We start from the raw sequence: 12295 nt of genomic DNA on the forward strand, positions 1-12295 counted from the left end.
GCTGACTTTCACAACATCTTACCACACCTTTACTCTGAACCCTTTTATTAACTGCCCAATACAAAACCGGTTGGGTAAGTTCTACAAATACCATTTGTTTAAAAAACTACTGAAAAGATTTCTCCTTCCTTTAGCAAACACAAACAAATTGTTTTGTCACTAGCCTGGTCAAAATGTAATGTGCCTTTGTTGTAATGTTATTTTAAATCTTTTTGTAACTATATTATTGAAGACTGTTGCATATTGTAATTTATAAATATCCACACATTGCTTACTTTTTTCTTGACAAGCTTCAGTTGTTAACATGCACTTATTGAATATCTGTATGCTCTATCACATCTGCCCTCATCTAAGAAAAAACACAACAGCAGCTCATATGTAAACATTTATTTCCATTAAAAGTTACACAGATATTCAAACATTTACAGACTTTCAGTCCAGTTTCATGATAAGTATTTTTGTGACTGTGGATTTTTGTTTTAGTTTATTTGTTATAGTTTATTTACTTTTAATTTTACTTGCTTTTAGTCAGTCAAATTCAAAAGAAGTTATGTATTACAATGTCAAACACAAAAATCATGTTCATCAATGTGTACATAGAATCAAAAAGCCAGATAAAAAAATAAGTTTAATTATTTAAGAATTTTACATGATCATGGAAAACACTTGCAACACTCTGCCAGACTACAAAAATATTCTTATTCAAATCAAGAACCAACAACAAATGAAATCATGATGTACTGAATTAATATGCAATGGGTTTTAAACATTAATAGTTGTAACCTGATCATTACTGAGGAAGACTTCCATTTTGGAGGAAGGCAGTGCTTGGGTCTCACAACATGTAAGACATACAGCTGCCAAAACTGCCTTAATGTTCCCATAACTGTAAATAACCAAATCTGCAGTGAGTGAATAACAAAATTCACTTATAAAGCAGGGAGAAATTGTTGGACGTCTTCCCTTACAATCATTTGGTGCTCAGTCATTTCTCTTTAAAACAGATAAAGTGAATGTATTGTTGAAAATGTATATCTGTATTGATTGAGATCTTATATTGGTGTTGATTTTATTTGTACTTCTAAGTTGTGTTTATTTTTTAATGTATATTCTTATTTACACTGTACAGCACTTTGGTCCACCCTGGTTGTTTTTAGTGCTTTATAAATAAAGCTGGAATGGAATAGAATGGAATACAATATACACAAAGTGCAAGGAGGCACTTTAAACATGAAAATATAAGCTGCTGCTTATATGAACAGAATATACAGTTGCTACAGTGTGAGAGATATTGCCCCCTTTTTTTCTCTGTTGAGCCTCCAACTTTCTGTCCTTGTTAATTTTCCTCTCTTGCGCTCAAAAATGCACATGAACACCCATAAACTCCAGTATACAGGCGTACAGAAGCTCTTTTCTTCATGTATAAAGAACACATATACAAAAAGTAATAAACATATAAATAACTGGAAGGGTATACCCTTCACATACAGCTGTCTGCAACACATCCTGTAGGGTATGTTGTCACACTTAACAGCCATGCTCTCTCCTCTTATGGTCTAAGTCCTAACCTTTGCTTATTAGACCTGACTATGTCAGGATGACATAGGGTGTAATTCCCTAAGTCACACAATCAAAGCTAATGAACCTTTCTTACAGTGTTTATGGACATTTAATAAGAAGACAGGGTGTCTCAGAAATCGCAGGTACACAAAACCAGTGATAGTGACAGACATTCAATGATGAAATGTTACATTCCAATGTCTTGATCAGATTTTTCCTGAGACAATATTTTCTCTTACATAGCCCTTGATTTAAATGAAACTGGCAAGGTCATCATCCACACATCAGCTCTCTGCTCTTTCAATACAAAATACAAATGAGATGTTACACGAGGAAGAAGAATTCTTTTGTTGACAGGGCAGAAAGCTTGCAGCAACACCAAATAAGGTCCTGAGTCAACCAAATGTTTTATTCTGCTGTAAAAATCCATTAAATATTGAGTTCACCACAGTTTGTGTCTAATTGGTGCAAATGGAAGATCTAATACAAATGGTGAGTCATATGTAATTTGCTCCAGTAGTTACCTGGATAGGTAAGTGAAAGAAAAAGACTACCTGACTGTTTGCTCTTGCAGTACAATTGTTTCTGCTAAGTTTCCCCCTTTTTCATCTTTTTGTATGAGACTCTTTTGTTCTATTTAATAGTTGTCTCAGCAGAAAACAAAAGCTGGTGGCGCTCAGGGTAAGGAGCAGAATCTGCTTTATTTGCATTTCAACAGTACATCCTCAACAAGTGAGAACGCTGCAGTCTTGCCATTTTGCCCATGGTGACCTGTAAGTAATTATCAAGAACATCTAACTATTGGTTCAAGGCACCATCATTTCCAAACTGTCACTGGTTGGTAGCAGAGAAGCCACTGTTCATTACATTCAGGCCAGTGACCCTGGGGCAGAGTTGAGTTTGTGAGTGTCCAACATAAACAGGTCAACATAGACACTGATACAATGATATAGTGATGGTGTTTACATGGCATTGTGCTTTGTTATTGACATACTTAAATAAGAACTTAGACAATTATAGACTTTCAGAGTTGGCCATGTATTTTATAGATTCTCTGCCAAACCGAATTACATAGTGATCAGTTCTCAAAACGATCACAATGCAACTTTAACAAAAGGTTGTATCATGAGGCAGTAGAATATCAACAAAACTCTATAAGTGATATTCTCTGAATTTAACAACAGTGTTGCTGTTGGTAATTCAGAAAACTAGCTAGAATATACATAGGAAAGGATCTGAGGTAAGTAATTCATGAGTCACTTTGGATGAAACTGCAGTATTTATGTATACCACTGGCTACAAGATCTCTGATGGCCAATGACTGAAAATTGTAATTTGGTCAGGACTGCCACAAATGCATGTCCAATTAAGTAGAAACTGACAAAAGAACATTTAAAAAAAATGAAATCAAGACATAACACAACAAAACACAAGTCAGTATAATTGTGTACAAGACAATGCATTACATACATTTAAATTTAATGAAAGAAAGAAAGAAAAAGAAGATAAAAAGAATCATAAAAAATAGCCTTTCATTTTGGTATCACAAAAACTGCTTTTTCATTGGATTAATAAATAAATATAGAAATATTTCTTTAGCTTTTCACCCATTTTAAAAGCATTTTTTTTGCAAATATATACTGTATATATAAATATTACATTTATTATTCACAAAGACAAATAAACCATTATAGAAAGTGACGCTGCAAAAAAACACCAACACAGACACAAAAATTAAAACGAGCACATAGACAGAGCTGGGGAGAATTGTCTACATACAAGTTTCTATGTCTGTTAATGTTACATGTACCTTGCAGTCACCTATCAAGATTGAGTTGTGGTGAGCGTACACATTCTGGTTGGTGTTATTTTCAAAGAAGGATTGTGTCTTTGCCATCTCAAAATCATCCATCCGGCTGTGTTGGGCATCAAAGGTGTCAAGCTCGTCTTTTGAGAGGTGGTAAACTATACCCGCTCCATAGGAGTCACCAATCACATTGACAGAGGTACGGAAACGATCCCTGGTGTGAACAATACAGTAAGATAAATAGTGAAAAAACATAACACTGTAGCAAAGAAAACACAGATCCTCCTATTAATTTATTCTTTACATTTTCTGTAGTCTTGCTAGCATGGCTCTAGTCATGGCAGTGTTGGTCACTTGGTTGGCTCACTGTGGTCCAGGCTATTAGATGGATTGCCATTTAAGTTGTGTACAGACATATATGAACCCCCCCGGACAATTAATCTTAATTATTTTGATAATCTCTTAAATGTTTTCTTTAGTGTCACCTCAGGCTTTTGGTGAACTATCAAGACAACTATTGGATGAAAATTTGGTACAGATTGTTCTTTCAGTGCTCAAGACAAATTCTAATTACCTTGGTGATCTCTTCACCTTTCATCTAGTTCCATAACCACAACAAAATCTCATTTTGGGAGGGATTTTTTTTATCACCAGATACCTGCAAACTTAATCACATTTCCATCCGCCTTAGCTGTACTGAAGAAGCAAATGTTAGCATGCTGACAAGCTAAACTAACATGAGGAACATGGTTTATGTACATGTTAGCATGCTCATGTTAGCAAATAGCTCAAAGCACAACTGTGCCTAAGTACAGCTTCAAAAAGCTGCTAGCATAACTTTAGACTTTATGTTATTTGATTTTAGACCATAAACACACACGCACACACAAAAGAAAATGCAAAATGAAAAGACAATAAAACAGGATACTGTGCTTGCCAGTGTGAATATGTTATTAAAGTTGTTAAAATGTATAGAAGGCCACCTTTTCTATGAATTACTCACAGTCCCATTTAGCCCAAGAGTCAATATGTTATCTGTAATTAGTTGAGTACTGTTTGTAGGTGGTGTGGCGTAAGCACTGCTAACAGAGAGGAAACTGTTTTTCTTTTGATTAAAAATTGATCTTTTAGTTGTGTGTTTTCTGAATTGGTACAAAGATGTCATTGAGTGGGACATAATGAGAAGTAAAATTGTAACTCTTCAGACAACTTATTGTAGCCTGACAACCAGAGTTGGATGGGTTTTGTACACCCCCAAAACATATGGCTGTGATGGGAAAAACATCACTGCTGACTGTGTAATGAGACACATCATAACTACACATTTGAATTACAGTTAATTATCTGTTTTGGTTCAGCCACTATTATATCTACACAATCTAAACATTGTAAACTGAAGTATTACATAAGCAAATTATAAAAGAAAAAATGAGATAATAAAATCTCAGAGCTTTTAAAATACAGCACAAGGACAGTCACTAGTATGTGGCAGTGAAATATTCAGATTTAGATGCAAGGTGTTGGAACGTGTCTGTATATTCTGAATAATACTATTTGTGGTGATGCTGAACTCACAACAGCCAGTCGACAGCAACCAGGAGGCTGATGTCCTGGGTGGGGAGCCCAACTGCTGTGAGGATCAGAAGCATGGTCACAAGTCCAGCACTGGGGATACTTGCTGCTCCAACACTGGCCAGGGTGGCTGTCATACTGATGAGGAAACAAATTCTCAGCTGGAGGGCTCCAAAATTCCACTGTCACAATAGACTTTCTACTTTCAGTCACTCTATTTTATTTAAAAAATATCTGAAATGGCTGATCAGTCAACAAGGAAGTGCATGCAATTTCTATAATTATGAAAATTATCATTAATAATTTTTTGACATTGTTTGCGAGAAACAAACACAGTGCACTTTAATTACAAAAGTTTATATATATATATATATAGATAGATAGATAGATAGATAGATAGATAGATAGAGAGAGAGATAATTTTAAATAATTATATTTCAGTCAGGCAGATTTAAACTCTTGAGCAGAATATGGCTATTTTAATGCCAAAGTATTACCTTGCAAATACTGTATGTTGTGATATCATTTCTCTCATTCTCACCTGACAGTAACAATCTGGCCCCAGTCGAGATCAATCCCATTCATCTGAGCAATGAAGATAGCAGCCACAGCCTCATAAAGCGCTGTGCCGTCCATGTTGATGGTGGCACCCACTGGGAGGACAAAACGTGTTACTCTCTTGTCGATTCCCAGGTTCTCCTCTAAGCATCGGAACGTGACAGGCAAGGTACCGGCGCTGCCACAAGTAAGACAGGAAGAAATGCTTTAATTAAGATAGTCACAAGCAACCATGCAGTGAGGTTTATTTTGCTAACTCTGCAGTAAACTTGGCACCTAACACTTGCAGAAAAGAGAAAACACTTTAGCACAACTATAATATAGACTTTCTCTTGAGAATTGATTTGACATGTTGGTGAGCAATAGTTTTAACCTTAGCTACACTGTTCTTCTATTCATACTGCAATTTTTCACTCTGAACTATAGAAACTGTAATTTTTGCATTGTTAATTTGTTAGAGCAAAGAGACTAATATAGGCTTTCATGAGTTTAGCTCCACTGAAAACACACAAACTTATACAAGTTTGTATTCACTGTGACTCTCAATGAGAGCAGTGGTTGCGACCCTACAATTGTTTTTTTTTTTAATTTGATAATTAATAACTGCCTCTTGTAGATGGTGGAGCAGTGAGCAGGATGACACTCGAAAGAACTGAGCTCACATCAGGAGGGGGGAGAGTGTCTCATGTCATAAATAAAACATTTAGTTAAGGAGAGGTATCCCACATGGAGGCAAAGTGAAAAGCTGTCGCTGATAAGACTATGTTGTATTTACCACTTGAAATAAAAGTTACAGTTATTATTTGCTATAGAGAAATTTGAATATTTATAAAATCATGTATCACCCTGGAAAGAAAACCTGAATTAGAAATAGTCATACTACTATGCTGCACTCAGATGGAACCAGCTTCCTGATGACCTTACAGTAAATGTGCCCCTAGCTACTTTTAAATATAAGCTGAAACCTCGACTGTTGCCCTGTACTTTTGACAAATTGGTTCTCTACTGCACATTTGTTTTCTGTGTTGCATCCTGGGCAGTTTACAATGTATTATTGCACTGTAAGTGTTAGTCATGTTTCAGACATTTTATTTTGTCTATTTGTTTTTTTATTTCCATTTTATCTCAGTTTTACAATGTTATATTTTCATTTTGCCTTGATTGATGTTATTCTGGTTTCAGTTGTTTTTAATGCTGCTATTGCTTCTCTTTACCCACATAAAGCACTTTGAACTGCTTCTGTCTATGACATGTGCTATGTAAATTAAGATGCCTTGCCTTGCCTTGCCTACTGTGTTCACTGGTGTTTGTGAGTGTAAATCCTACAATATTAAAGAAAATTAAAGGCAGAAATCTCTCATACCTAGATGCTGTTCCAAGTGCTGTGACCCAAGCCTGGAACATTCCCATGAAGAACTTGAATGGGTTTTTTTTTACTATTACAAAATATATCACTGGAAGGAAGATCCCTCCATGGATGATGAGGCCCACTATCACAGTAACCATGTACATCCCCAGCTGTCTTGCAGCCACCTCCAGATCAGCAATGGAGATGATCTTTCCACAGATGAGACAGGCAATGCCAACAGGGGAGTACCTTAAGATGCAGAGAACACAGAGGACATGCTTGTGATAATGATGACATTTTTATATAACATTTATATATCATTTGTAAATTAGCTGTTAGCTTTGGGCTGTTTTATACACACATCCTCACAGATAGATAGATAGATAGATAGATAGGTAGGTAGGCACAGACAGACAGACAGAGTAGGCAGACAGACAGACAGACAGATAGATAGATAAATAGATAGACAAACAAACAGACAGATAGATAGATAGATTGATAAACCAGGGTAATGGCTTTGGCAGTTTTACTGAACCTGCAGTGAGCAGCACTTACCACATAATTGCGCTGACAAGCCTCATAACAATTTCATTGAGGACATTGAAAAACTCAAACATCAGCTTGGCCTTTTCTCCCATTTTCCCCATAATGACTCCAAAAGAAACAAAGAATCCAATCAAACCTGTAAAAAATAAAAATACAGAAATATTAACTTTGTCTCAAATTGAATATTAAGATTCTAGAATGATAGCTAATTACTCATTATAAGTCGTATGTGCACTTTTAAAACACTTTAAACTAGTTTGACCATGGAAGTAATGGATGGGAAATTTGTTCACCATATGCTGAGGAAGGCTTGTTTTTGGCTGTCCCTGTGAGTGTGTGTTTCTTAATCTTCATATCTCAAAAATCAGCTTTGGTGGGAAGTTGACAATAACTAGTTTCGACATGTATACAGTCATTTTCTAAAGAACTGTTATATAACTTTATGTGGTACACCTCAAAAACGGCATGACCACATTTGAATTATTAAATAACAGTTCTTCTGTATTTCATTTGAAGACGGCAATGCACTGTGTACACTGGAGGACCAGGTTAAGTTGCATATCAATGAAGAGTTGGCGTCACAAGCCAAAGCAACATTGAGGTAGGAACCATTGTGAAGGCAGCAGTTGCGCCAGGTGTGTCTTATGGGTGAGGCCTTCCGCTCAGCTTCAGAGACAATTTGGAACGTGAACTGAGAGCCTCATGTCCTCATTGTTGTTAAATATATCTGTGTTTTCCAGGTCAGTACACAATGTGAAACCAATGCCGTAGATAGTGAGTTACATAATGCGAGTGTGGGCGGCCTCTGTAATAGGAATGAACATTGCCCCTCATTGTGCATTCCAGGATCTATGAATGTTGCCGTCATCCCTTATGTGGATTTGAATAATTTTGCACGCCCAATTTTTCAGTTTTTTATTTGTTAAAAACGTTTGAAATATCCAATAAATTTCGTTCCACTTCATGATTGTGTCCCACTTGTTGTTGATTCTTCACAAAAAATTACAGTTTTATATCTTTATGTTTGAAGCCTGAAATGTGGCAAAAGGTCGCAAAGTTCAAGGGGGCCGAATACTTTCGCAAGGTACTGTACATAAAAACATCTGGCACATGTCTGTAACTTTTATATTTTGATACAGTTTTTGGATCAAGATGAAGGCTGCAAATTTGCAAAGAGTATACAATCATACAGTGCAGCATTCATGGAGTTACAGCGTGTATTGTCTGAATGTTTTGGTTATGTAAATGGAAAGAAAAAACCTACCCAGGACATTCATCCCACCCTTGAAGTGAAGCGACCTTTTGACTGTGAAGTGTGGGGGTGCTTTGGTCTTGTTAGTGTGCACTGGTACTTTTGTGGTTAGTGTCTGGATCTGGACAAGAAGCAAAAGAAAGAACAGAGTAGGAGCAACAGGCATATGAATCAGACTTCACATGGTGGGTGAAAATTCTCTGTGAGACTCCAGCTTGTACCTGCTGAAAGCAGGCCTGCACCAAATTCTCTGGGAAAAGATTTCGGATGAGATCGAAGAGAGTGTCCATGCTGGACACTTCATCGTTCTTATTTCCCCGCTCGAGATTGGCCCTCAGCTTGGGGTTCCCCGGATGGATGAGCAGCACCAGGATCACCCCCAGGACTGCTGCGATCACTGTTGTTGACATGTAGTACACCATGGCCCTGGTGCCTAAGCGGCCACTGGATTTGGCGTCCAAACCGGCTAGTCCTGTTGTCATAGTAAGTTTTACGGGAAAATAAAGTAAGGGTCCAATATTAAAACATAGCCTAAAAAAATGTATATTATATGTTGTGACATGATCCTACTGAAAGATTCATAGATATTAATAAGGTTAGATTTTGCTGGTCTCATATGATTTAATAATAATAATAAGTATTATTATTATTATTGCTAATATTATTAAAATAATAATTAATTAAATATGTATCTTGCTCATAATTCTCAGTAATTTACATAAAAGATCTGACCTGTTTGTCAGGTATTTATGATGTAACATGACAGTTAATTTGATAAGCTTCCCTCAGCTGTCCTTTATTCAGACCAGCCTGCAGCAAGTCTTTACACATAAGGGCTAGCTCAAAGAGAGGTGCTGTGTTCTGAGGGCATGTATTTATAAAGTTCAGGCATGACAGCTAAAACTGACTGAGGCCATAAATCAGGTTTGTTAAACAGGTGTACAGTGATCTTGATGCACATAAACAGTTGAAAAGCATAAAATAAACAAAAGCATCATTTTCCTTAGTGATGTGAGAGGCTTTCTAAAGCTTTGATTCAACTGAACCAGCTACTAGATGCACCCAAACAAAACCTGTGTACCTCCAGACTTCCCCACAGCTAAACACAAAATGGGTATATTCATAACTTTTCAGTTTACTTGAAAAACCCTCCCCATACTCTCATTTAGTCAATAGCAACATGGCGACATGTTTCACCATGTGACCTTTTTTCAGGTCATTTGTTGACAAATTCAGCAGAACATTTGCAGCAGGTACTGTAGCTCACCCACCTGTGACCAGACTGGAAACAATAAGAGGCAAAATTAGCATCTTTAGCATCCTCATTAGGATCTCCCCTGGGAAGCTGATGATCATAATAACATCAGGAGGGAGGGGCGGTATGTGCCTTAGCAGCATCCCAGTGATAGAACCCAGGAACACACCTGAATCAATGAGAAAACACAACTCAAACACCAAACCGGATGACCGAGGATCCATCAACATTTAATGTGTCTGAATAAAAATGAAATAGCTCATGTTTTTCTCGTAATAACAACATCACAACCTATCATCTTAGAGTGTTGGCGCCATTATGTTACCCTCTGTGATAGCTGTGCAGTGTGTGATAAATTAAACTTTTAACTTCACGCTTACTTAACTAAACACTAAGAACAACACATTTTTCTTGTTTAGTTTGTCCCTAGTACATTGAGATGAAATGTTAAAAGAGGTCCTCACTTACACCTTAGACTGTAATTTAAGTGCAATAGGGTCTCAGTGAAACTCCTTTGGATGCTTGCTACTTTAACATCTAGGAAGAAACTCTGAACTTTTTTCATATTTAAATGACATGCATAGTAGCTCAGTGGTTAATAATGTTGCCTCTCAGCAAGGAGGTCTCATTTGAAAGGATGGGGACTTTTTAAGTAGCGTGTCTATGTTTTCCTCGTATCCTTCCTATGTTTTCCTTGTGGGTGGATGTTCACCTGACGCCCCAGATTCTTCCCACAGCTCAAAGACCTGCAGGTAAGGTAAATTTCCTGTAGGTGTAAATGTGTTTGTCTGCCAAAGTGTGTTGGTGCAGTGATGAACAAACAATCTATCCAGAGTGCACCCTGCCTCTTGCATGCTGGGAAACACTAAACACAGGATACGTTAGAGTTTGAAAAAAAGATGGATGCATAGGAGGATGGCAGTAACAGGACTACAAACTTACCAAGAATTGTGAGAGTAAGAACCATATTCTTCATCATTTTATCACACAGACCACGACATGCACTCTCAGGAGTATCCACTACTGGCTCCACAGGAGCCTCATCCATCCTGACCTCCACTTGCTTCTGCATTTTGTTGGCTCTGAAAGTAGTAAAGAAGAAATAAGAGATGATGTTAATTATTGACAGTGTATAAAATGAGTTTTGGAACTACATTTGCTCATGTTGTTGTGCTTTGGTCATCAAAGCAACAGCTATTTTTTCAGCTTTATTATTATCCCAAAGGAAATGCAATTTGCAGGCTGGCATAATACATTGGTGAAAAGGAAAAGAGTGATACTGCAGTGTTAGCAACAATCATTGGTCAGTGACATTAACAAAATCAATATACATATACAGCCAATAGAAAGTCACTTTCGGCTTTTCCCGTTTAGGGGTCGCCACAGTGAATCATCACACTGACGGCTCGCATTTTGACATTTGGCACATGTTTTAAGCTGGATACCCTTCTTGACGCAACCCTGAGTCAAACCCGGTGCGCAGTGGCACCTTAACCACTAGCCTACCAGGGACAGCTCTACATATAAAGCTAATAAATAACATAACATAAAAACCACAGTGTTCAGAGTAAATAACTTTATATTTTATTTAAAAAGGGGATAACATCAGAATTAAAACAACAGCAGATTAAGCCAACTGAAAAATGAAGTTCTACCACCAGGAATATGGAAGGTAGAAGATTTGCTTAATATCAAAAATTAATGTGCCTTTGCCACTAAGAGAAGACATAAACAACCTTGATACAATAAAGCATGTACCTGGAGCTACACTTTATGAGAAAGTTTTCCATTATTACTGAGTATGAAACAAATAATATCCAAATATGCACAAACATCTGACAAACTTTATAATTCACAGACATGACTTAGAAAACAGTAGGATGTAGGATGAGGCTGTAATGTTCTAGGGTTTGATTCCCAGCAGGGGTATTTCCAGCTTGGCTGGCTATTTCACTATTCACAGCTGGTCAGGTTTGTTGGGAAAGCAACAAGGAATCACGTTTTGGTCACTGAAATATTAATGCCTACTGTTGATCAGGGGGCTTCCCAGGCATTTGAGTGGACAATGTGAGCCTCCCGTGTGTTATATTCTACGCCTCCAGTAGGTCATTGCTGACAGGGAGAAAAAATACATTGGTTGGTGACATCATATGAACTGGAGGACACTCGCGTCTGTCTATTTCCTCACCAGGACAACAGTGTCAAATCTGCAACTCAAACAATGTTGGCGATTCCAAACTGATGAGAAAAGGTGGGCCCAACCCACCAAAGATGGAAAACTGTGTTATTATTGTTGTATTCACAATACTGCATGCAATATTACTATTTTTAAAAAGTGCCCATTGTGTCATTAAGTATTTAATGGAGGCATATGCACACATAACTAACTTCAATTAA

General features: G+C 37.1%; 1 protein-coding gene across 1 annotated transcript; it reads right to left on the reverse strand.

The window, feature by feature from the left end:
* Positions 1-3331: 3331 nt before the first annotated feature.
* On the reverse strand, positions 3332-11998 carry slc1a2a (solute carrier family 1 member 2a). The gene is made up of 10 exons (XM_020608825.1): positions 11927-11998; positions 10841-10980; positions 9915-10067; positions 8865-9115; positions 8656-8764; positions 7401-7527; positions 6861-7094; positions 5481-5675; positions 4943-5077; positions 3332-3581 (listed from the first exon to the last, which is right to left on the reverse strand). Exons 1-10 carry the CDS (start codon positions 11950-11952, stop codon positions 3332-3334), a joined length of 1620 nt encoding a protein of 539 aa, XP_020464481.1. The 5' UTR covers positions 11953-11998.
* Positions 11999-12295: the final 297 nt, after the last annotated feature.

The sequence above is a fragment of the Monopterus albus genome, unplaced genomic scaffold (genome assembly GCF_001952655.1).
Source record: "Monopterus albus unplaced genomic scaffold, M_albus_1.0 scaffold95.1, whole genome shotgun sequence".
Classification (NCBI taxonomy): domain Eukaryota; kingdom Metazoa; phylum Chordata; class Actinopteri; order Synbranchiformes; family Synbranchidae; genus Monopterus; species Monopterus albus.